Source organism: Mustela putorius, unplaced genomic scaffold (assembly GCF_011764305.1).
Source record: "Mustela putorius furo isolate JIRA1106 unplaced genomic scaffold, ASM1176430v1.1 tig00003834_pilon_pilon_pilon, whole genome shotgun sequence".
In the NCBI taxonomy this organism is placed as follows: domain Eukaryota; kingdom Metazoa; phylum Chordata; class Mammalia; order Carnivora; family Mustelidae; genus Mustela; species Mustela putorius.
The window spans coordinates 100,401,148-100,423,744 of NW_025421987.1; the positions used below are offsets into that span (position 1 = coordinate 100,401,148).

General features: G+C 38.2%; 1 protein-coding gene across 5 annotated transcripts in view; it reads right to left on the reverse strand.

The window, feature by feature from the left end:
- Positions 1-12,620: 12,620 nt before the first annotated feature.
- CD86 (CD86 molecule) overlaps positions 12,621-22,597 on the reverse strand; it is a 64,048-nt gene continuing 54,071 nt past the window's right edge. For all 5 annotated transcript variants that reach the window (XM_004745473.3, XM_013052689.2, XM_004745475.3 and 2 more), the window contains 2 exons: positions 16,669-16,714; positions 12,621-14,304 (listed from right to left, as the gene is read on the reverse strand). In XM_004745473.3, the coding sequence (XP_004745530.1) occupies positions 14,211-14,304; positions 16,669-16,714 (140 nt within the window). In that variant the 3' untranslated portion in view covers positions 12,621-14,210. The remainder of the gene's footprint in view (positions 14,305-16,668; positions 16,715-22,597) is intronic.

Consider the following 22,597-nt stretch of genomic DNA (forward strand, 5'->3'; position numbering starts at 1 on the left):
TTAAGCAGCAGGAGAGCAGTATCTTTCAATAGGGGAGACAGCTGGTCAGTTCTATAAGCCTAGAGTGTCAGACAATTTGAAGTTCTTGATATAGCCTCAGCCTAGTCTCCAGCCATGTCTCCCCTCCAGCTGCAGGAAACAGAGTGTCTCTTTACATGTCAAAGAGATACTCTGACGTTTCTTCTGTTTAAAATTGTTCATTAATAAAATTATGATTTTTCTCTCTGCAAAAAATTAGTGAGTTCCAAGAGCTGATTCCACAGTACTTTCTTGCAGTCACTATTGCTCCCATACCCCTCAACTGCCTGAGACAGTAGATCCTAAACTTGTCAGCACATTGACATCACCTGGAAGCTTCTAAAAAGATTGGTGCCTGTGTCCTTCCTCCCAGGAAATTGTGATGTAATTATCTTTCATGTGGTCTGGACTTGGGAATTTTTTAGAGATTCTAGGTGACTTTAATGCTAGGACATCGTACCAGTTAATGCATCTTCTTGTGTCTGGATCCCATAATAGCTCACTGCAGGTAAGTTTCAATAATCTACTGCCACAGCATCCAGGCAGTATCAAAACCTAGTTCTCATTGTTATCCAACTGGTGAATAACTGAACTACAGAAACTCACCTTCAGTTTCTACTTTCTAGAACTGTTCCGGGTAGCAACTGTTTTAAGTAGGGTTCCCTGAAGACAGGCATTCTTTTTTTTTTTTTTTTTTTTATTTATTTATTTTCAGCATAGCAGTATTCGTTGTTTTTGTACCACACCCAGTGCTCCATGCAATCGTGCCCTCTCTAATACCCACCACCTGTTTCCCCCAACCTCCCACCCCCTTGCTGCTTCAAACCCCTCAGATTGTTTTTCAGAGTCAAGCATTCTTATCCATATAACTTGCAGGGAATGCTCTCAGAAAAGGAGAGAAAGGCAGAAATGAGGCAGGAATAAAAACCAGCAAGAATGTGGTCCTAGCTGGAAACTAACTATAGGATCTAATCCTATGGGAAGCTCCTCCTGCAGAGTTAGAGCTGTCTTGAGGCAATGGGGCCCGACCTTTTGTACCCTTACATCAGTTAATCATTGACTGAGGTCTGTCCCCAGAGGGGATGGTGGAGGGCTAGCAATAGCTTCTTAGCTGGGGCCAGGACTAGGGTGAGGGGAGCAGGGTAAAATTTGAAGGTTGGCAAAGAGTCATTAATGAAGATGAACACCATTTTAACGCAACATTTTAAGTTAATCAAAATTAATTAAAAATCATAATGAATAAAATCAAATTTCAAATATAGAATTAGGAGAGGAAGTTCTTATTTGGCCAAGGGCAAGACTCGGAGAGAGAGAAGGCAGTTTATGGGTTGTTTACAATGTCAACATTCACAGCTCCAGGGGGATGGGTGCATTGTCCAGATAAGGGAAACTGGATGGGGCACCAACACCCATTACACCATTTCTCCCCAATATAACATTATACTGTATTCCAGTTTGAGTTGACTCCACTCCCCTGGGATTTTTGGGAGGGAGAAGAGAGCAATATTTGGACCTATTTAATAAAGTCAGAAATCCCCGGCCATGGTGATTGGTTCAGGGATGAACTTGTGACCCAAACAAACCCAGCTGACATTCTCTCAAGAATATTTCTGTTGTGGCTGACAAAAAAGATTCTCCAGACAACAGAAGCTGGAACTTCTTGTGACCATCTTTCCCAGCTGTATTGAAAGAATCTTCCTATGATAGGAGAGGAGGTCAAAATGCAAAGACAATCCAAGCCAAAAGGAAGCAGAAGCAAGGATGGGAGTAGCTTGAAGATATTGATTGTACCTTTGGACTCAGCTGAACCAAGACTTTCCATTCTATGATACATCAATTAAGAACTGAAAGTCTGACTTAAGAAATAAGTGGAAAGAACCAAGATGCCCTTCAACGGATGAATGGATAAGGAAGATGTGGTCCATATACACTATGGAGTATTATGCCTCCATCGGAAAGGATGAATACCCAACTTTTGTAGCAACATGGATGGGACTGGAAGAGATTATGCTGAGTGAAATAAATAAAATAGAGAGTGTCAATGATCATATGGTTTGGAGCATAACAAATAACATGGAGGCCATGGGGAGATGGAAAGGAGAAGGGAGTTGAGGGAAATTGGAAGGGGAGGTGAACCATGAGAGAATATGGACTCTGAAAAACAACCTGAGGGGTTTGAAGGGGCGGGGACTGGGAGTTTGGGGAACCAGGTGGTGGGTATTAGGGAGGGCACCTATTGCATGGAGCACTGGGTGTGGTGCAAAAACAATGAATTATGTTATGCTGAAAATAAATTATATTATAAATAAATTAAAAGCAGAAAAAAAGAGAGAAAGAAATAAAAGCAACCTAAGGGATAAGAAAGGGTGGGAGGAGAAAAGAAGAGGGAGGGAGAGAGAAAAACTATTGGCTCACTTAACCAAAGGTGTGGCTAGAAAGAGGATCTGCATGACATTGCCATGATCTAGCCATCTCTTGGATCTGCTTTCTTGGGACTGGCTCCATTTTCAGGTTAAGCATGGATCAAACAATAAGCTGGAGGAGAAATACTCTCGTTTCCTCAAAATCCCTTTTGAGGAAACACTTTTGGCAGTAGTTCCATGATACCTAGATACTCTTCTCTGAATTCTTTCTTTAGAAATTATTTCATAGTATTCTCAGTTTTCTTTGCCAATTCTGTCCTCGTGATCACTTATACCTGTCTCTTAATGTAGGACTACACCTCCCCATCCTGTCCCAAAACAGTAAAATACTTGTTCATTGCTGCGCTCATACTTTTCCTCCCTTCTCTAAATTCAGATACTACCTTACCTCACCATGCTTTCCTTTTGGTGTTCCCTTCTCAAACAAGTTCTTAAACTTCTGCAAGATGATGCAGCCTTTCTTTCTTCTTCCCAAGGTGGTTAACATAGTGCCAGACATATGGTATGCTCAGTAAATAGCTATGATAATGATGATGACGGTGATGACAATGATAGCAATGATGCAACATCCCTTCCTTACATTGTTTTGGGATGATTTGACCAAACCAATGTTTAAGACCCCGAAGCAATGTTTTCTTTATAACTTACCTGTACTTCTGCTACAAATAAACTACATCTAGTAAGTTCTGAATATAAGCAATTATTCGAGAAGAATGAAATTCTTAAAATTTTCATTGACATGTCACCTTGTTCCTATAAGTCTTGATACAATATTTTTTTTCTGGTCAAGACTCTTTGAAGCCTAAGGACACTGACAGATGTTAATATGCATGCCTGGTTTCAGCACAGGAATAGAATTTATTTTTAGCATTAAAAAAAGCATTCCCGGGGCGCCTGGGTGGCTCAGTGGGTTAAGCCGCTGCCTTCGGCTCGGGTCATGATCTCAGGGTCCTGGGATCGAGTCCCGCATCGGGCTCTCTGCTCAGCAGGGAGCCTGCTTCCTCCTCTCTCTCTCTCTCTGCCTGCCTCTCTGCCTACTTGTGATCTCTCTCTGTCAAATAAATAAATAAAATCTTTAAAAAAAAAAAAAAAAGCATTCCCTTTTTTTTTTCTTTCTAAATTGACAATGAGAGTCTCAAACTCTGAGATTATGACTCTAAGAGGATTCAACAAATAAATTGAAAAGTAGAGGAAAAAGTAAATCAGTAAAGAAACGCACCATGTTTTGGATTGTTCGGGTTTTGTTTTTTTGTTTGTTTTTGTTTTTTTTTAGTTTAGTTTTTTTTTTTAATGGAATAGACTTGATGTTTTCCCATCAAATGGATACAGCTCAATTGTTCTACAAAGGTTGTGAGGCTTGAAGCCTAAGGGCACATACTTGATGTGTGCAGTTAAAAAGTGGCAGGTGGACTGGTGAAAACAGCATGTAACTAGTTTGTGTTGCCAGTCAGCATGGCAAACCTACCCTGGCATGTTCTAATAAGAAACTTCAGGTATATGCTGTGAGTTGCAAATATGAACCTAAAGAGTTCATACCGATTATTTGGTAGCCAGTGCTCGGGAAGCAAAGAGCCTCTGCTTCCTGCTCCATGTCTTTTGTGTCTCATTTCTGAAATTACTTTTGCTCGACCCCCATACTGGATCTGTGAAATAGAAGAGAATCTTTTCATCTCAGTAATTATATCAAAGACTGTGATTTATGTATTTATTAATTTTTTTGAAAGATAACAGTATTACTGAATATTTAAAGTTTCCATTTTATTATCTATTATTATATATTAAATACTATTAATTATATTTATATATTTATCATTAATATATTAAATTATTAATAAATCAATATATTAAATGATATATCATAATAATTATAGTATATAATAATTATAATAATTAAATAATATATTATTATAATATAATTATAATATATTATAGTTATAATTATAATAATATATAATATATTATAATTATATTATATTATAATATAATATAATTATAATATATTATAGTTATAATTATAATAATATATTATTATATTATTTCCATTTTATTAAAGAATCTAGGTCTTTTTCCTTCCTTAAATTTTAATTCTAGAGTAGTTAACATGCAGTATTAAATCAGTTACACCTGTACAATAGAGTAACAACATTTCCATATGTTATTCAATGCTTATCAAGGTAAGTATATTCTTTTTTTTCCCATTTTATTTTCTTTTATTTCTTTTCAGTGTTCCAAAATTCATTGTTCATGCACCACACCCAGTGCCCCATGCAATAGGTAAGTGTACTCTTAATCTCCTTCACCTACTTCATCCCTTCCCTACCTTTCCTCTGGTAACCATCCATTCTCTTTAGTTAAGGGTTTGTTTTTTGGTTTGTCTCTTTTTTTTCCCTTTGTTCATTTGTTTTTTAAATTCCACATATGAGTGCACTCATGTATTTGTCTTTCTCTGATTGGCCAATTTCATTTAACATTACCTTCTCTGGTTCCATCCATGTCATTTCAAATGACAAGATTTCATTCATTTATTATTTATGGCTCAATACTATTCCATTACATATAATAGAATATTATATAATTGTATATATATATATATATATATATACACACACATATCAGATATATATATATACATATATATATCTCACATCTTCTTTATTCATCTATCAATGGACATGGGCTGCTTCCATTATTTGGCAACTGTAAATAATGCTGCAATAAATAAGCATTCATCTTTTTGAATTAGTGTTTTCATTTCTTTTATGTAAATACCCAGTAGTGGAATTACTGGATCATATGGTAGATCTACTTTTAATTTTTTGTGGAACTTCCATACCGTTTTCCCCAATGACTATACAAGTTAACAGTTTGCATTATTACCAACAGTGCATGAGAGTTCTTTTCTCTCTACATCCTCACCAACTTGCTTCTTGTATTTTGGATTTTAGCCATTCTGACAGGTGTGGGGTGATATATCATTGTAGGGGTTTTTTTTTTTAAGATTTTATTTATTTGACAGAGATCACAAGTAGACAGAGAGGCAGGCAGAGAGAGAGAGGGGGAAGAAGGCTCCCTACTGAGCAGAGAGCCCGATGCAGGGCTCGATCCCAGAACCCTGGGATCATGACCTGAGCCGAAGGCAGAGGCTTTAACCCATTGAGCCACCCAGGTGCCCCACTCATTGTAGTTTTGATTTGTATTTCCCTGATGATGAGTGATGTTGAACATCTTTTCATGTGTCTCTTGGTCACCTTATGTCTTCTTTGGAGAAATGTCTGTTCATATCTTCTGCTTATTTTTGAAAAAAGATTTTATTTATTTATTTACTTGAGAAAGAGAGATGGAGAGAGGGACAGAGGGAGAGGGAGAGTGAAAATCTAAAGACACCACCCTGTGTACAGAGTACAACATGGGGCTTGAACTCACGACCCTGAGATTGTGACCTGAGCTGAAATCAAGAGTCAGATACTTAATGCAATGAGCCACCCAGGTGTCCCTCTGCTGCTCATTTTTAAATTGGATTTTTTTTTTTTTTTTTGGTGTTGAGTTTTAGAAGTTCTATATTTTGATACTAATGCTTTATCACATACATCTTTCGTAAATATCTTCTGATTCCATTGGTTGTCTTTTAGTTTTGTTGATTGTTTCCTTCACTGTGCATAAGTTTATATTTTGATGCAGTCCTAATAGTTTAATTGTTTTTTATATTTTTTCCATGTCTAATAGACTGTTAGGACAAGTAAGTGACTTTTTACTTTGTACTCTCTATACTTCGGAAACACAGTGTATAATCTCAGGAGCAGTATTATACAATCAGATCATGGGAAAAGACGCCACTTTGCCTCATGCAGTGGGTAGGAGTAAACTGGCACTACCGCCATGGTGGAGAGCACCTTTCTGAAATAACTTCACATGTATTTTTAAAGGGCTTCTTTTCACAATAAAACATTTAAAAAGCAGTAAGTACTCTAATCTTTGTCATGTTACACTTGTTTATAAAAATACTACATTGTTCTTGTGTATATGTGAATAAGGAACAATGTAAATGGTGCCAGGATGAAGAAGGCACAGGTACTTAGTTTTCTCTGAAGACATCATTAGTAAAACAGACTTGACCCAAGCCACAGCATCTATTGTTCCTCCCACCTGTGATTCTGACTTAGACTTTATAGGTGAAGGATCCTACAAAAACTGAAATGTATTCTCCTCATTCACTTAAGACAATTTACTGATTGCTATAACAAAAGTGTAGGTTAATAGGAAATACTTTGAGAAGTGGGAAATCTCATGTGCTTTATAAGATGTGTAAACTACTGAGTCTGATCTCTTTGCCATTTCATTCATTATCTGTGCCTTTTATCCTTAATGCTTGTTAATGCACTGTTTGCAGATAAATATTTTCTTAGGAAATGTATAAGGAACAGACAACAACAACTGCTCACATAATTAGAAGTGTCTTATTACATGCTAGCAAACTTAAAGTGTAGCAAGGCTCAGAAATGTTGCTGTAAACAGAAAGTTTTCCTTTTCTATTCATTTTAGCCTTGCCACCACCCTACCCATCTCTGAGTGAGTCTTGCTTTCTGTTTCCACATCTCTCTAGACCCTGCTTCTCAATTCCTGTGGTATCCAGTTTCCACCTCCCACGAGGACCAAGAACTATTTGAGTTCTTCTAAGCTCTAAAATTATATGATTCCATGAAATGAGAGGTTTTACTTAAGTTAATGAGGATGTCTACTAAAATTAAGGAGTAGATACAGGGCACACCTTTACCTCCTGTGTAGGGCCATGTGACTATAATCCTGCTTCCGGTTGGCTGGGAAGATCTGGTCTGGTGTGACTGCTTTGAAATAATGGGCTCAGAAGGCTGAGATGGGTCAAGGGATGATTATCCTGGGTGGCCAGCGGCAGCTTTTTTGGGGAGTGAATCCAAGCCATACTTAAAGTGAGGAAACGAAGATTTTAACGTGGGAGAAGGAAATGATTGTCAGGTCTAAGTGGTATGACAAGGACAGGAGGCAATCGGGTGGTCAAAAGCCAAATCTAGGATGAGTGGGAGAAGTTGGCATGTAGAGCATGAAACTACTCGGACTGAGTGGTTTAAGACTAAAGGTGTGTGTAACAAAATAACACTTGCTTATTTGGTGGCCTGAATTCCTCCTGGGAAACTTGCAGTTTCTTCATGTATTGGCCAATGACCAGAATCATGGAGCTTGGTAAGGAAGGAACGTTTTAGTATAGGAATGAATTATTGCCTGGAAGGGGTATTCTGTGATCCAAGGATATGTGTAGTCGTTAGGTATACGGCCCAGCAGAGGCAGTGATATTTGAGCCAGGCTTTAATGATGAATAAGAGTCCAATAAACAGAGGAAGATGGGGAGAAATATTCCAGAGAGATAGAATAGCATAAATGGAAGCAGCCTGGATAATACAGGGTGTATTTCAGAAATTATTAGTAGCTAAATCTGGCAGTATCATGGTTTTCCAATATGATGAGAAGAGGGGAAAAATAAAATTGGTAAAGAGTTGAGTTAGTTTCAAGACACATTGTTGATGACTTGGATATTAGACTGAAAGCACTCAATGGTAGAGTCCTAGAATAGTGGAGTTCCAGGTACAATGGAGATTAAATACACACATCTAATTCCATTACTTCTGAAATTCCACTAAAATTAAAGAAAAATTATTTTTTTAATTTAAGTGGAAAAATTTAGCAGTACAAGAAGAGGAAAGGAGATGACAGTTTGGAATCTGAAAAATAGATGGATGAGTTATAACTAACTTAATAAGGCCAGACAGCCAAGTCTTATCTCTCAGTACAGAAACCCAAAAAACAATCCAGTTTACACTCCAGTATCATCAAAAGCCTCAGGAACTGGCAGGATTGAGACAAATTGAGGGTGAAGTTTGGGTGGAAAGATAAGGGCCAAAATAAGGAAGACTGGGTAAAATTTGTTTGATAGTAAGTTAGAGCTAAGCTCTCCTTTCTCACTCCACACCACTGGGTAACTGCCCTCTCCCACCCTGGAGGAAGACTAGAGTCTCATTCTCTGGAAAGGGTAAAGCAGAAAGTGTTTCAACTGGGAAATATCTCACTCATTTGAGGATGAAGTTGCAATACTGAAAGCATATAGATTAAGTACATTTATTCATACTGAATAAAGCCTGCAGAAACCCCACCACCAGCACATGTGCGCGCGCGCGCGCGCGCGCACACACACACACACACACACACACACATCTCTTTTCTTTCATTCCGCTCCCAAAGTGCTGACAGCCAAACTCCTACCTTCCAGGCAAAATATTGGAAAACTACCAGCAGAAGAGGAAAGATTTAAATATGGTTTTCCAGCCAAGGCTCACCTAGGTCCCTTTACTCTAATGCTAAAGTTAACAAGTTCATCCACAGACTTAGATCCTCCAAACAAATTTTTAATTCCTTACTCTTAATCATGAACAGACACCCAAGCATCATCAGGCATCAGAGGAATCTTCCAACATGGATGATAGAGACCAAAGGAAACAAACCACAAGAAACAACTTGGAGGACACAGAGATAAGGTAGGAGAAATAGACTTAAACCACCTATCATTAACATCTTCAGAGAGTCAAAAGATGATATGCAACAATTAACAGACTCTTTGCAGAAATATTCAGAGAACAAAAACGAGCTCTTGAAAATTAAAATATGATAGCAGAATACAACAGAAGGTTTGGAAGATAAGCTTGAGGAAATCTTTAAGAAATAGAACAAAAGACAGAAAGATGGAAAAGAGGGGAGAAAGATAAGAAAACAGGAGGATCAGTCTAGGAGATCTGATATTGGAACCCATGTCTTAGAATGAGAGACCAGTGAAATACAGGAGAAAAATTAATCAGCAAAATAATTCAGGAAAAATTCTCTAGAGTGAAGGACATACATTTTCAGATACAAAGGCCACTTCAGTGTAAATCACAGTAGATGAATAGGCATATCATTGCAAAATTTAAGAACACTGAACATAGAGAGAAGATCTTAAAAGCTCCCACATAAGAAGATAAGGAGTCAGAATTTCTATAGCTTTCTCAAGAACAACTCTAGAAACTAGAAACTGGAAATAATTTCCAATCAAAAATTCCATGTTAAGACAAATGATTAATTAAGTGGGAAAGTAGGATAAAGACATTTTCAGATTTCTCATTAAATTAATTTCCCATATGTTCTTCTTCACAAAGTTACTGGCATATTGTGCCAGCAAAGTGAGGGAGGAAATAAAGAAAGACCAAAAAAATGATACACAGGAAATGAGAGATCCAGTTCAGGGTGACTGTTGTTGACGAGAACTAGGGTATAATTTGTTCAAATTGGAGAGGCTTAAAAATTTGTGTCTAAAGGGATGGCCAGGTGGCTTAGCTGGTTAAGCATCCGACTCTCAGTTTCCGATTGGGTCATGATCTCAGGGTTGTGAAATTGAGCCCCGTGTTGGGCTCCTGTGCTGAGTTTGGAGCCAGCTTGAGATTTGCTCTCTCCCTCTGCCCCTTCTCCCGGGCCCTCCCCCCACTGCTTGCACATGTTCTCTCTTTAAAAAAATGTGCCTAAGAATAGTGCAAGACTCCACATCTGTAAGTATTTTTTCTTATGGAGTGAACAGGCAGACATGGTGAAAGCCAACGAATTTTATTTTTATTATAAGATGCACAATAATGCTGGTATATGGGTGAGACTAAAAACTGATACAATAATGTTTTTAATATGAAGGATTATATTGAAGGCTGGTTTCTCTCTTGTCTTAGCAGAAGTCTTATGTTTAGGCTGTTTAGTTAGGTGTAGAATAAAACCAAATCTACCTGAATAAGGAAGAAAATGTGTACACATGCACATGCACACACACGTTTATCTATGTATAGGTATATATGTATGTTCACTATTTTTATGTATGTATATGTACACACACACACACACAGAGGCATAGTGTGTCTATGGAAAGATACATAAGAACCTGGAGATCATAGTTGCCTCTCTGTGGCTTGGGAAAAGGAATGTGAGGTGACCTTTTTTTCTTCACATTTACCTGCTTGTTCCTTTTGATGATTGGATCGATTTCATCGATAGCCATGCTCTTATACTCTTATAATGAGGAAATAAGGACCCACATGATAAAAGAAACAGTAGTTGCTGAAGTCAGAGAGGAATATTTGCTTGGTCTTGTGATAACCAAATGTGGCAGGGAAGTGGGGTGGCAGTGGGTCCTGGGGGAGTGGTTGGAGGGGAGTAGTCAGAGATGACTCTGCTGTCTAGCCCAGGTTAACAAATGTGAGAACAGTGAGTGGATGAAACTGACTTCAGAATGTCAGAGGGAGGACGGTGGATTGCAAAAGAGTAAGTGTAGGGGTGGAGGGGGAGGAGTTGGAGGCAGCAGTTGTAGTCCCTTTCCCCCAGGATAAACTCCTTTATTTATTTATTTATTTTGGTTTGCCAGTTCTTCTCTAATGATGAATATAAAAACCTTTCACATCTAAACTTTCAGCATGGCAAATAGTGTCTTCTTAAATTTATTGTCTTAAAGTCCATTTAGTTTCTCAACCCTTTGGGGAGAGTGGGAGATATATGATTAAAATTTCCCCATCTACACAAATTTTACTGTGTTCTTTTTAAAATTTAAATTCAACTAATTAACGTATAATGTATTATTAGTTTCAGAGGTAGAGGTCAGTGATTCATCAGTCTTATGCAATATCCAGTGCTCATTACATCATGTGCCAAAAACTCATTTCTGTTGACCATATCATGTGCTTTATCACCCACAGCTTCTGGAAAACTCAGTGATGCATTCTCTGGAGGCACCACCTCAGAGGGCTGGTGGTGGGGACTGCAGTGCAGGATGTGGTGTAGGCACTTAATCTTCAACCAGCCAAAGTGTTGTCTCTTCTATGGCTGGGAAACAAATGGGTAGAAAGAGTGAGGCTTTTGCAAACCTTTCCCCAGCTCTGTCACTTACTAAGTTAGTGACCTTGGGTTAATCACTTTGACTTGTCCGTATCTAGGTTTCCTCATCAGCGAAATGATCATACTATCCCCATACCTGCATTACAGGGTCATTGTGAGCAATAAATGGGATAATGAGTTTAACAGTTTAGAAGAGTCCCTGATACAAGGTGAGTAATAGAAATGTTAACTTTGATAACCTTTCTTGGCTTTTCTTTCCCCAGATTTGGAACATAGAAAATCTAGAGAATTTAACATACAAAGGAGGGATGTTTTCGCCAGAAGCACATTCTGTTTCATTCAGTCTTTGAACAAATAGCTTTGAAGTACTCTTAGGTGCCCAGGATTCATTGGTAAAGAAATTAGATACCTTGGTGCCCTCACAGAGCCTGGAGTTTTCTTTTTTCTAGAATTTTCCTGGGTCTTCTGACATGCCAGATATATGCGCTACATGTAGCAATATATGTTAAGTGCATGCTATATGCTAAGTGCATATATATATACATAGCATATATATAAAAATATATATATATGCTAAGTGCATATATATATATATATAAATGTATTTACTTTTAGTTCAGGTATAATAGACATAACATTGTATTAATTTTAAGTGTACAACATAATAATTTGATATATGTGTATATTGTGAAATGATTGACACAGTAAGTTTAGATAACATCCATCACCACACATAGGTACAAACTTTTTTTTTCTTATGATGAGAACTTTTGAGATTTACTTTTTTGGCAACTTTAGAAATATACAGTATAGTTATGTGCATTCATTTTATAATCAAAGTATTTTAAGGAATATTTTACATTAAGCTTTTGTTTAATGCACATATGAGAACATCATTTAAAATTATAGAATTTAAAAAGTTACAAACTGAAAAGGAAGTATTGCTTTCTTAACTCCAAATTTCCCAGTTATCTCCAGAAAGAATCTCCTTTGTTTGATTTTTTTATGTCTCATAACTAAGATAAACATTTAAAATCATATAAGCCCCTCTTTCTTACGTAATAGGTAAGGGGAAAGGGAAGAGGAGAGGGTTTGGGATGAGCCAGAGGCCTCTTGCCAGGGTGACCAGAGAATGAGGCTTCCATGGAGAAGTTAAGAGGGAGGAAGTACATTAGGAGGACAGAGGAGGTAATGTCAGACTATAAGGGTTGAGTAGTTCTGTTGAAGTAAAAGCAGAAAATGGAGACTTCTAAATCAATTTAAGAAAAATTTATTTAGAACTCACTGTATAAAACACGTTAGGAACCAACAAGATGCTTAGAGCCTAATGAAAGCAGAGGCAAGGCACAACACACAAATGGTAATATTAAAAGGCAAGCATGGCTAGCAGAGCTGTCTACAATCTTCTAGGTTCCTTTATGTAGAATAAGAAGAAATATTTCTGTGGGTTGGGCCTCCCAAAGTTCTTTCTGGGTTTGGACTGAGATTGCTCCATCTGTTAGTGATGCTGCCCTAGAGCCAGGCTTACCCAACTCATTTCTACTGGGCAAACATAGTCCTCTTGTCCACCCATCGTTGAGAATGACATAGACAGTCCTCAGACACAAATTTGCGAGCCCTACTGTGGGCCAGTTGATCCCTTCCTAGGACACCCGCCAACTATGTTGGCCTCTGGATGATTTGCATTTTGGTCCTCCTAATTCCACTCTAGCTCCTTCTCTCTCAGCCATGAGTTGGAAGAGTCCTAAACCTCCTTCCATTTATCCTGTATCAAGATGATAGCTCCTCCTCCCTGGCTCCGCCTATAGCCAGTTTGGAATATTATCCAAATTTCTCACCAAACACCAGGGATGGTGCTGTCTGTCTTAAGTCCTTTTGGACAGTCTGTTCACTTGTTGCTTGCTGGAGCTAGACAGATAGGACATTCATGTGCATCTCTGTTGGTTAAGAGCTTTCCTTTTCTTTCCTTTTTTATTTTTTTTTTCCTTTCTCTCTTTTGAGTATTGTGATCTATCAATTGGCTCTTGAACAGTTGCCCTGGGCCATCATCTCAGTCATTTCTTTCAAGAGGAGAAGTTGGGTTCACAGTGCATGATGCTTTCCTGCTTTAGCTCTCTGCTAACACTTACCAGTAGCTTGCTGGGCAGCTGGATCCGCCTCAGATTAGCAGCAGCCCAGATCGAAGTGGCTCCAGGATTCAGAGCAGGCTCTATCTCCATCGTTCCTAATTTTCCAAATTTTGAATTGGTCTGCTCATTGTTATCAGCCCACTAAAACACCGTTTTCCTACTGATCCTCACAGAGCGCTGGGTAGCCTTTTCCCAAGGCACAGTAATTAAAGTACACATGATTAAGGTACACACCTCTTTATGTTTCAAAATATTACTAGCAACACTGTAAAGCCATAACATACATAACTCCCACCCAGACTGAAGAGGTAGTCACTCACAAATATACAAGATGGAATGAGGTGCTGTTTTAGAATTAAGCATTTTTTAAAAGCCATTATTCTAGTAATTGAGAGTTCTACATAAAGCACAATTTATAAAATTAAGAAAAGAAGGCTGAATCTGAAATAGGAGGTGTTAGTCTTAAACATTTGTCCTGAGCCAGGAGCCAGTCAGGTGAGGTTGGGCCACAAGTGTGCTCTGAAATGAAAAGAAGCAGTTAAAATTGCTCCTGGCATAGGGAACAGAACTGGCATTATAGGGAGTCTCTCTCCCTTAGAGAGAGTCCTGGAGCCCTAGCTATTTTTAATGGTAATAATAATAGTAATGGACAAGAAAAAAGGCAAGCCAAAATTTGAAAGTGAAGGCATATAAACAACGGATGATCAGACTTTAATTAAAAATGTGTAGTACTTTGGTCGTCTGAGGTTGTCTTCGAAATGTTAACACACTGGGCCTCATCAGATCTTTCAGGTACATGGTATTGTATTCTGGAAAAACAATAATAGAAAAGGAATTGGGTGAGATTTCATAATAGAGCCACTTCCTTTTTCTAGATTTCAGTGAGAGGGCAGAATACAGGAGCCATTGAAATAGCAACCAGGAGAAACAAACTGTTGGAGAGGTAGAGATGTGCTGTTCATGCTTCTTTCAATTAACTACCCTTTATTTATTAATTATTTTTCGTCTGGATCTGCCCCTGCCGTATGTTGATTACTTGCTGGCTTCTCCCTGCAGGTTCTTCTGGACCATATCTGAACTGAGTCTAGGAGGACAGGCAAGATCTCAGCACCTGCACTCACCATCCAGGATTCCTAGACTTAGCAGCGTGCGTGTTCAGGTAGGCGCTGGGCACTCTGGGCTGTTAACCCTGGGGTTGTGACTGTATCTTTGTGACCAAGCTCTTGACTTCGGTTTGCCTGACCCTATGGCTGTGTGGCCAGAGCCCTGATATTCTTGAGAGCCCTGCTCCTCAGGGAAGATGGAGGTGCTTGCTGATTTCATCATGTTGTGAAAGGACTGATTGCCAGGAATTCTTATGTATTCCTTCATGTATACATTCATTCTTTTAACAAATATTTATTACAAGAGCCAAGGTATGGAAACAGCCTAAGTGTCCATTGAGAGATGAATGGATTAAAAAATTGTGGCATATACATATAATGGAATATGATTCAGCCATAAAAATGAATGAGATTTCACCATTTGTGACATCACGGATGGACTTTGAAAACATTATGATAAGGGAAATAAGTCAGACACAGAGAGACAAACACAGTGTGATCTCTCTTATATGTGGAATCTAAAAATAAATAATAAAAACCCACTTCATAGACACGCAGAGGAGATTGGTGGTTGCCAGAAGTGGGGGGTGACAGGTGGGAGAATGGATGAATTTTTTTGTTTTTAGTCTGAATAAATTGAATTTAAAAACAACTAAAACTTGGGGTGCCTGGGTGGCTCAATGGGTTAAGCCTCTGCCTTCGGCTCAGGTCATGATCTCAGGGTTCTAGGATTGAGCCCCGCATCAGGCTCTCTGCTCAGCAGGGAGCCTGCTTCCCTTCCTCTCTCTCTGCCAGCCTCTCTGCCTACTTATGATCTCTTTCTGTGTGTGTCAAATAAATAAATAAAATATTTTTTTAAAAACCCCAACAACTAAAACTTGAACTCTTAAAGAAAAGCACCTCATCACATTTTGTCTTCTAGAGCCCCTAGTAGTGGACAAAAGAGAATATAAAGAAAAGGATTACATATTTCCCCTGTGCCATATTTAGTATTGCTTATTTGGATTTGGATTAGGTAAAGAATCTACAAAGTAAGTAAATAAATGAAAAATAAATAAAAATCAAACAACTTATACTATTGCTTAGCTGAAAGCAAATGTAAGAGAAGCTAAACCTTGATGAATAGCACTTGTTTCCATGAAACTCTTTTCAACATGTTATATATTTATCAAACCACTACAGTGCAAATTTTCTGAATAAGTCCTGTTATCTGTAAACCAGGAGATGCCATGAAATTAAACCTACAGAAAATTGTTAGTATTATAAAAAGACTACTTTCTATGGATTAAAAAATATCTGCTGTTATAATTTCACAGTAGAAGAAAATTTATTAAGCTCCTACTATGTGCCAGGCACTGTTTCTAGGTGCTGGCAGCACAACCATAAGCTTAACTGATATGATCTCTACTCTCTATAAAGTTTGGTATAGTTCATAGAGTTTAACGGATAAACTCTTATGTAACTGTAATTATGCAAAAATGTAAGTATTACCTCGTGTTATGGAGAAAAAGCAGAGGAATCCATATGACACAATGACAGGCTAACATATTCTAGTTTAAAAAAGGGTTGTTGTTTTTTTTTTTTTTTTTTTAGATGTGCAGTTTGAACCAAGATCTGAAGAACAAGGTAAAGAAGTGGCCAAAGAACATTCTAAGCAGAGGACGCAGCAGATGCAAAGACACTGAAGCTAAAGGGAACACGTTATCACTCCTTACTTATTTACTTGTTCATTCCACACAGGTAGGATTCCCATGAGTCCAGGCACCAGGATAGGTACTGGGGTTACCATGGTGAATAATACACAGCTCATGCACACAACATAGACCCATTTGGTATTAAATTTTTAATTTTCCTTGACTCAGCTTGCCGTGCCACTTGAGCCTTGTGTATTGGACATCCTGACATCCATTTATAGCTAGAACATTTCCTTCCAGATCCTCGCTTTCCTTTCCTTCTCCATTAGTTCATGTTTGCTGAGGTGTCAGCATGCCTCAGACTTAACTAATGGTCAAGTTAAAGATCCTCTGGAGATGGTACCTATTTCAGCAGTGTTGTAAGGTCAGGACTCACCTTTCCTTGGTCTGTTCGCTCTCTTTTCTCCCCATTTTGTTGGTTTCTGAAAGAGACCAAAACAACTTCAGAAAATGTACTGCCTATAGATAGTAAAAGAGGGGAAGTTTGAAGAGAATTCAAAATCCTAGGACTCACAGAGAAATCATTGTGTCCTTATATGTGAAACAGATGCTATCTGATGCAACTGAGGTTTTTTGCATCCAAAAAGCAAATGCCTTCCTTTATTCACTGTGGAAATGGGTTTTTCACTTACAGCTCTATTCTTTACTAAAATAAAAATACTGCTGGGAGGGGTAACACACTTAGTTTTAGCTATCATTTAGTGATTGGAAAAGTTTTCAGTCCTTTTCTGAAAGTAAGGAGGAAGAAAAGTAAATCTTGGAAATGCTGATGCCTAAATGGGTGAGTCAGCTGGCACTACCAGTATAACACGGGGTGGCATGGATGGGCCCAAGTGAGAAATCTCTAACTAGCTAGACTTGCCAAAGCCTGAGTTGCTATTGCTATGGGCTTACTACTGAAGCAGCTTGGGGTTTAAATTCTTTTGGTTGACTGTTGTGATGATGGTTTTGTCCAACTCAGAGCCTTGCAGCAAGGGTTGTTAACCTGGGTGTCCATGCAGGACTTTAGGGAAGGAAACAACACTCTTGATGGTTTTGAACACTTACTACCATTGGCAGTTTTCAGTTGTGTGCACATGTGTGTGCTTAAAAATAATCAGCTTTATTGAGGTATAATTAATACACAATAATTTCCTGTATAGATTTTGGTGAGTTTAGCAAATGTATACCCTCATGTAACTACCACCATCACCAAGATATAGAATATTTCTATAAGCCCCAAAAGTTCTCTCCTGCCCCCTTTCAGTCAGTATCTTTCCTGATCCCACCCCCTGATAACTACTGATCTGGTTAATGTCACAGTCATTTTGCATTTTTTAGAATTTTATAATTCTAAATGATCACATATGTACAGTCGTGTTGTCTTTTTGTGCCTGGTCCTGGTGTCTTTCTCCTAGTATGCTGCTTTTTTTTTTTCACCATAGAGATACTTAAATGAAGTGTTTTAGAAAATTCTAAATATTATCTGATTTATACAAGTTTAAAACCTATTGGTAACACAAAACAAGAAATAACTATATTAAAAATTTAGACAAAATGCTCAGAAAACGCACCATTTCCTGTTATATTCTTCAGGGAAATGCAGTTATTAACTTTATGTTTGGTATTTGATATCACAATGTAATTCTTGACTTAATGTTTACCAAAAAAATCACTTTGATTGGTTGTCCTCTTCTAAGCTAAATCCAAAGGGCTAGAATCCAAGATTGATAAAGAGCTTTACAAACTCAACACCCAAAAGAAAAATAATGCAGTCAAGAAATGGGCAGAAGACATACAAATGACCAACAGACACCTGAAAAAGTACCCAATATCACTCATCATCAGGGAAATACAAATCAAAACCACAATGAGATAGCACCTCCCACAGGGCAGAATGGCTAAAATTAACAATATAGGAAACAACAGATGTTGACGAGGATGTAGAGAAAGGGGAACCCTCTTAACACCGTTGGTGGGAATGCAAGCTAGTACAGCCACTCTTGAAGACAGTATGGAGGTAGCATACTGCTTTTGAAATTCATTATCTTGTTGCATGTTACTAGTAGTCTCTCTAGGGCTCGGCAGAATTTCCTTATATGAATATACTACCGTTTGTTTATCCTTTCACCACGGATGAAAATTTAGAATGCCAGGCTTTCAATATTATGAAGAAAGCTGCTATGAACATTGGTGTGTGTCTTTGTGAGGACATATATTTTTATTTCTCATGAGCAAATATCTGAGATTGCTGGGTTGTATAGCGGTGTGTGAGAGTTTCAATTGTGTCACATCCTCTCCAGCACTTGATATTTACCAGTCCTTTTAATTTTAGTCATGTTAGTGGGAGTGTAGTGGTCTGTCATTATAGCTTTAACTTGTATTTCCCTAATGACTAATGATGTTGTCACTGTGTGACTGTGCTTATTGGCCATTTGTATATTTTACTCTATGAAGTATGTGTTCGAGTCTTTTGCTCCCAGCCTTTTGTTAAATGGATTGTCTTGTTTACTGGGTAGTAATATATAATTACATCTTATGGATATAAGTCCTATTGAGATATATATTTTGCAAACATTTTCTCCTAGTTTGTGGCTGGCTTGACCTTTAATTTTCATAACAAAGTCAAAGGGCAGATGTTTTCAATTTAAATGAAGTTCAGTTTATCAATTTTTACTTTTTATGCTATGCTTTATGTTTATTGTGTCCTAAGATCTGCCCAACCTAAGATCACAAAGATTTTCTCCAAATTTTTTTTAAGTCTTTTAATTTTAGGTCTGACATCCACTTCAAGTTGTTTTTTGTGAGTTGAGGTTCATATTTTTCAAGTGCATATCTAATTGTCCCAAAACCATTGTTGAAAAGACTAGCCTTTTCTCCATGGAATTAATTACCTTGGCTCCTTTGTCCATATCAGCTCACCATGTGAGTTTCCTTTTGATTTTCCATCTAGTTCCCTTGGTTGGTATGTCTGTGCTTTCACCAATATCACACTGTCTCGGTTATGTAGCTATTTAATAAATCTTTTCTTTTTAAATTTTTATTTACTTTTTAAATTTCTTTTCAGTGTTCCAAAATTCATTGTTTATGCACCACACCCAGGGCTCCATGCAATCTGAGGGTTTTGGGAGTGGGGGGGGAGGTTGGTTGAGCCTGGTGGTGGGTATTTAATAAATCTTGAAGTTAGTGGTATAAGTTGTCTGTGTCTGTTCTTGTTTTTCAGAATTATTTGGCAATTTTATGTCTTTTGCATTTCCATATAACTTTTAGAATTAGCTTTTTAATTTACACTGAAGAGTCTGCCAGGGTTCTGATTGGTATCTCATTGAATCCATAGATCAGGTTGGGCTGAATTGATATCATTTTCTAAAGAGATTTCATTTATTTATTTGACAGAAAAAGAAAGAGAGCAGAAGCAGGGGGAAGGGGCGGAGGGAGAGGAAGAAGCAACTCTGGCAGAGCAGGGAGCCTAAGAGCCAGACTCAGGACTTGGGGCTTGATCCCAGGACCCTGAGATAATGACTTGAGCCGAAAGCAGATGTTTAACCAACTCAGACACCCAGGTGTCCCTGGACTGAACTGATATCTTAATATCTACTCCTCTGGGGGCCCTAGGTGGCTCAGTGGGTTAAAGCCTCTGCCTTTGCCTCAGGTCATGAACCCAGGGTCCTGGGATTGAGCTCTGCATGGGGCTCTCTGCTTGGTGGGGAGCCTGCTTCCCCTTCTCTCTCTGCCTGCCTCTCTGCCTACTTGTGATCTCTGTCAAATAAATAAATAAATAAATAAATAAATAATAAATAAAATCTTTAAAAAAAAAAAAAGGTACATTCTAAACTTGCGGATTTGATTACAAATTTAACATTTTGAAGGCCAGATATGATGATATAATCGACTTCCAGTTTTTAAGTCCTGTTAAAGTCTCTGTCTAAATAGTGGTTAAAATTACTTATTTCAGAAAAAAACACTTGCGTGGTTAAAATTACTTATTTCAGAAAAAAACACTTGCCCTTTAAGAAACCATTCCTGAAAGAGCTGAGACTCTTCCAGGTTTGGTGGAGGGCAGCAAACTGTAAAAACTGTTTGTTGCTAGGGCTCTATTACATACAGATTTCAGTCACACAAGACCCAAATGAGGAAGTAAAATCTCAGGAGGATCTATTTTAGTCTCTCTCCCTGATGGGTAAGCTGATAGGGTAACTTCTGATTGGGAAAAGACTGTAATTCAAGGTTATAATTTCTCATGCCTAATTTGCCCTATTTGACAAATCAAAAAAGAGAAGAGAGATTAGAAACCAGCTAGAATAACTGTGGCATTTCCCTTTTATTCATTTAACAGCCTGACCAGAGTAAATGTGGATGGTTAGGGCATTGAAAAACTGTAATTACTGAACAAACACTGGAAAGGACTTTTGATGTCAAGTTAGTTTGAGGGCTCTCTCCTCTGAGAACCAGATTAATATTGGGCTGGGGTAAAGCTCCATTTTTAGAGAAATTCCTACTGGTTATCAGTAAGCTTGTGTCTCTGTGGATGGATCATGACTGCTTCCATGTCTGTTTTAAAGCAGAATTTAGTTCCTTGTGGTTGTATGATTGAGATTCACGTTTCCTGGCTGGCTCTCAGGGGAGGGCCAGTCGCAGATTCTAGAGGACACCCACATTCCTTGTCCCATTGCCCCTTCCTCCATCTTTGAAGCCAGCAGTTGTGGGTTAAGTCTGCCTCAAGATTTGGATCTCTCCTCCTTCCATGTCTTCTCTCTAACCCAGCCTGAGGAAGGTTCTCTGACTCCTGTGATTAGATGGGACTCACCTGGGTGATCCAGGATAATCTCATCATCTTAAAATCAGTTCCCTAAGCACATATGCAAAGTCCCTCTCACCATGTGAGATAACAGATACTAGGGTCTGTGAACAGGAGGTGGATATCTTGGTGTGCACATTATGCAGTACCTCATAGAGAAAATGCCAGAGGTTTCCACAAAGCAAGTGCTGACGTTGCTGAATTACAGAATTCATATTTACAAACATATCTACATGGCAGTCTCACTTGGTACATCTTCCTCCTCCAGGGATATCCAGATTCTTCTCTTTGACCAAACTCACTAGCATAAGAGACTCTCTGACCAAACTTTCCTAGCAATATTCTTTATCACATTCTTGGGGGGAGGAGGTCTTATGCTATACTGTCTTGCTAGAGTCTGCCTTTTACCACTCCCAACTCAGTTTGACCATTTCCTATGCATACACACAGCTTCTTGGGCCCCTTTTCAGCTTCTTTCCTGGGTACACACACATCTTCTGTAACTCTCTCTCCTGAATTTTTCTGATTGCCTCTGTGGGCCTCTCTCTCCATCCCTTATTCTGTTTCATTTGTAAGCTAATCATTCCAATGTGAAAGCAGATTAGGGAACAGCTTATTTCCAAGCTGAAGGTGCTTCTGTGCAGTTAGCTAATTCTAAATGGCAATGAGACTGAAAGAAACAGCTCGAAATTCTCACCTTAAAAAGTCAAAGCTTCAGTAAACATAATCTGTACATCTGGCCCTGTGCTCTGAATTTTACACTTTTGTATCATAGAAATTTATTATTATATCAGCACACCCCATATTTTGGCAGTTAGAATATGACTCTACCAGAAGCTTTGTATTCATTTCTTGAAACTGGATAATCTCACCCCAGTTTCTTGTTTTTAAAATATAGCAGGATGAAATGAATGACTGCTAATGCCGTCCATCTATTTTCTAGTGGATCTTAAAATCAGTACACTGATCAGAAGCATTACTCATCTGGTGCTTTTTACCAAAGTGAGTAAGATGACCACCTTAATTATTAGCACCAACCAAACTTCTACTACAGGAGTTACCTTACCTTGCGACTTTGCCCAGACCAGCCCAAACCACAAAGAGGCATAAAATTATTATAAAGTCAGGGACCCTCTTGTCCCCCATTGAGCACAGTACCACTTTTATGAGAGTCAGTGAGGAGGCTGCTCAGGGCAATGCTATTTACAATAGCAAAACTATGGGAACAACCCAAGTGTCCTACAATGTGGAGTTGGTTAAATAAACTGAGGTGTATCCACAAAATGGAATATCTCACAGCCATTTAAAATGATGCTATAGAATGATAATTGATGGCACTGACAATTTTCTTACTATGCTTAGTACAAATAACTTAGAAAACAGTATATGTGATAGTATCTAAACTGTGAAAAATAGTCCTTATAATATAACTCCACTTATGGAAAATAACATAGATTCCAGAAAAACCTGGAGGATATACATCAAAATGTTGTCTGTATAACCATTTCTTTCTTACTAGTGAAACTGT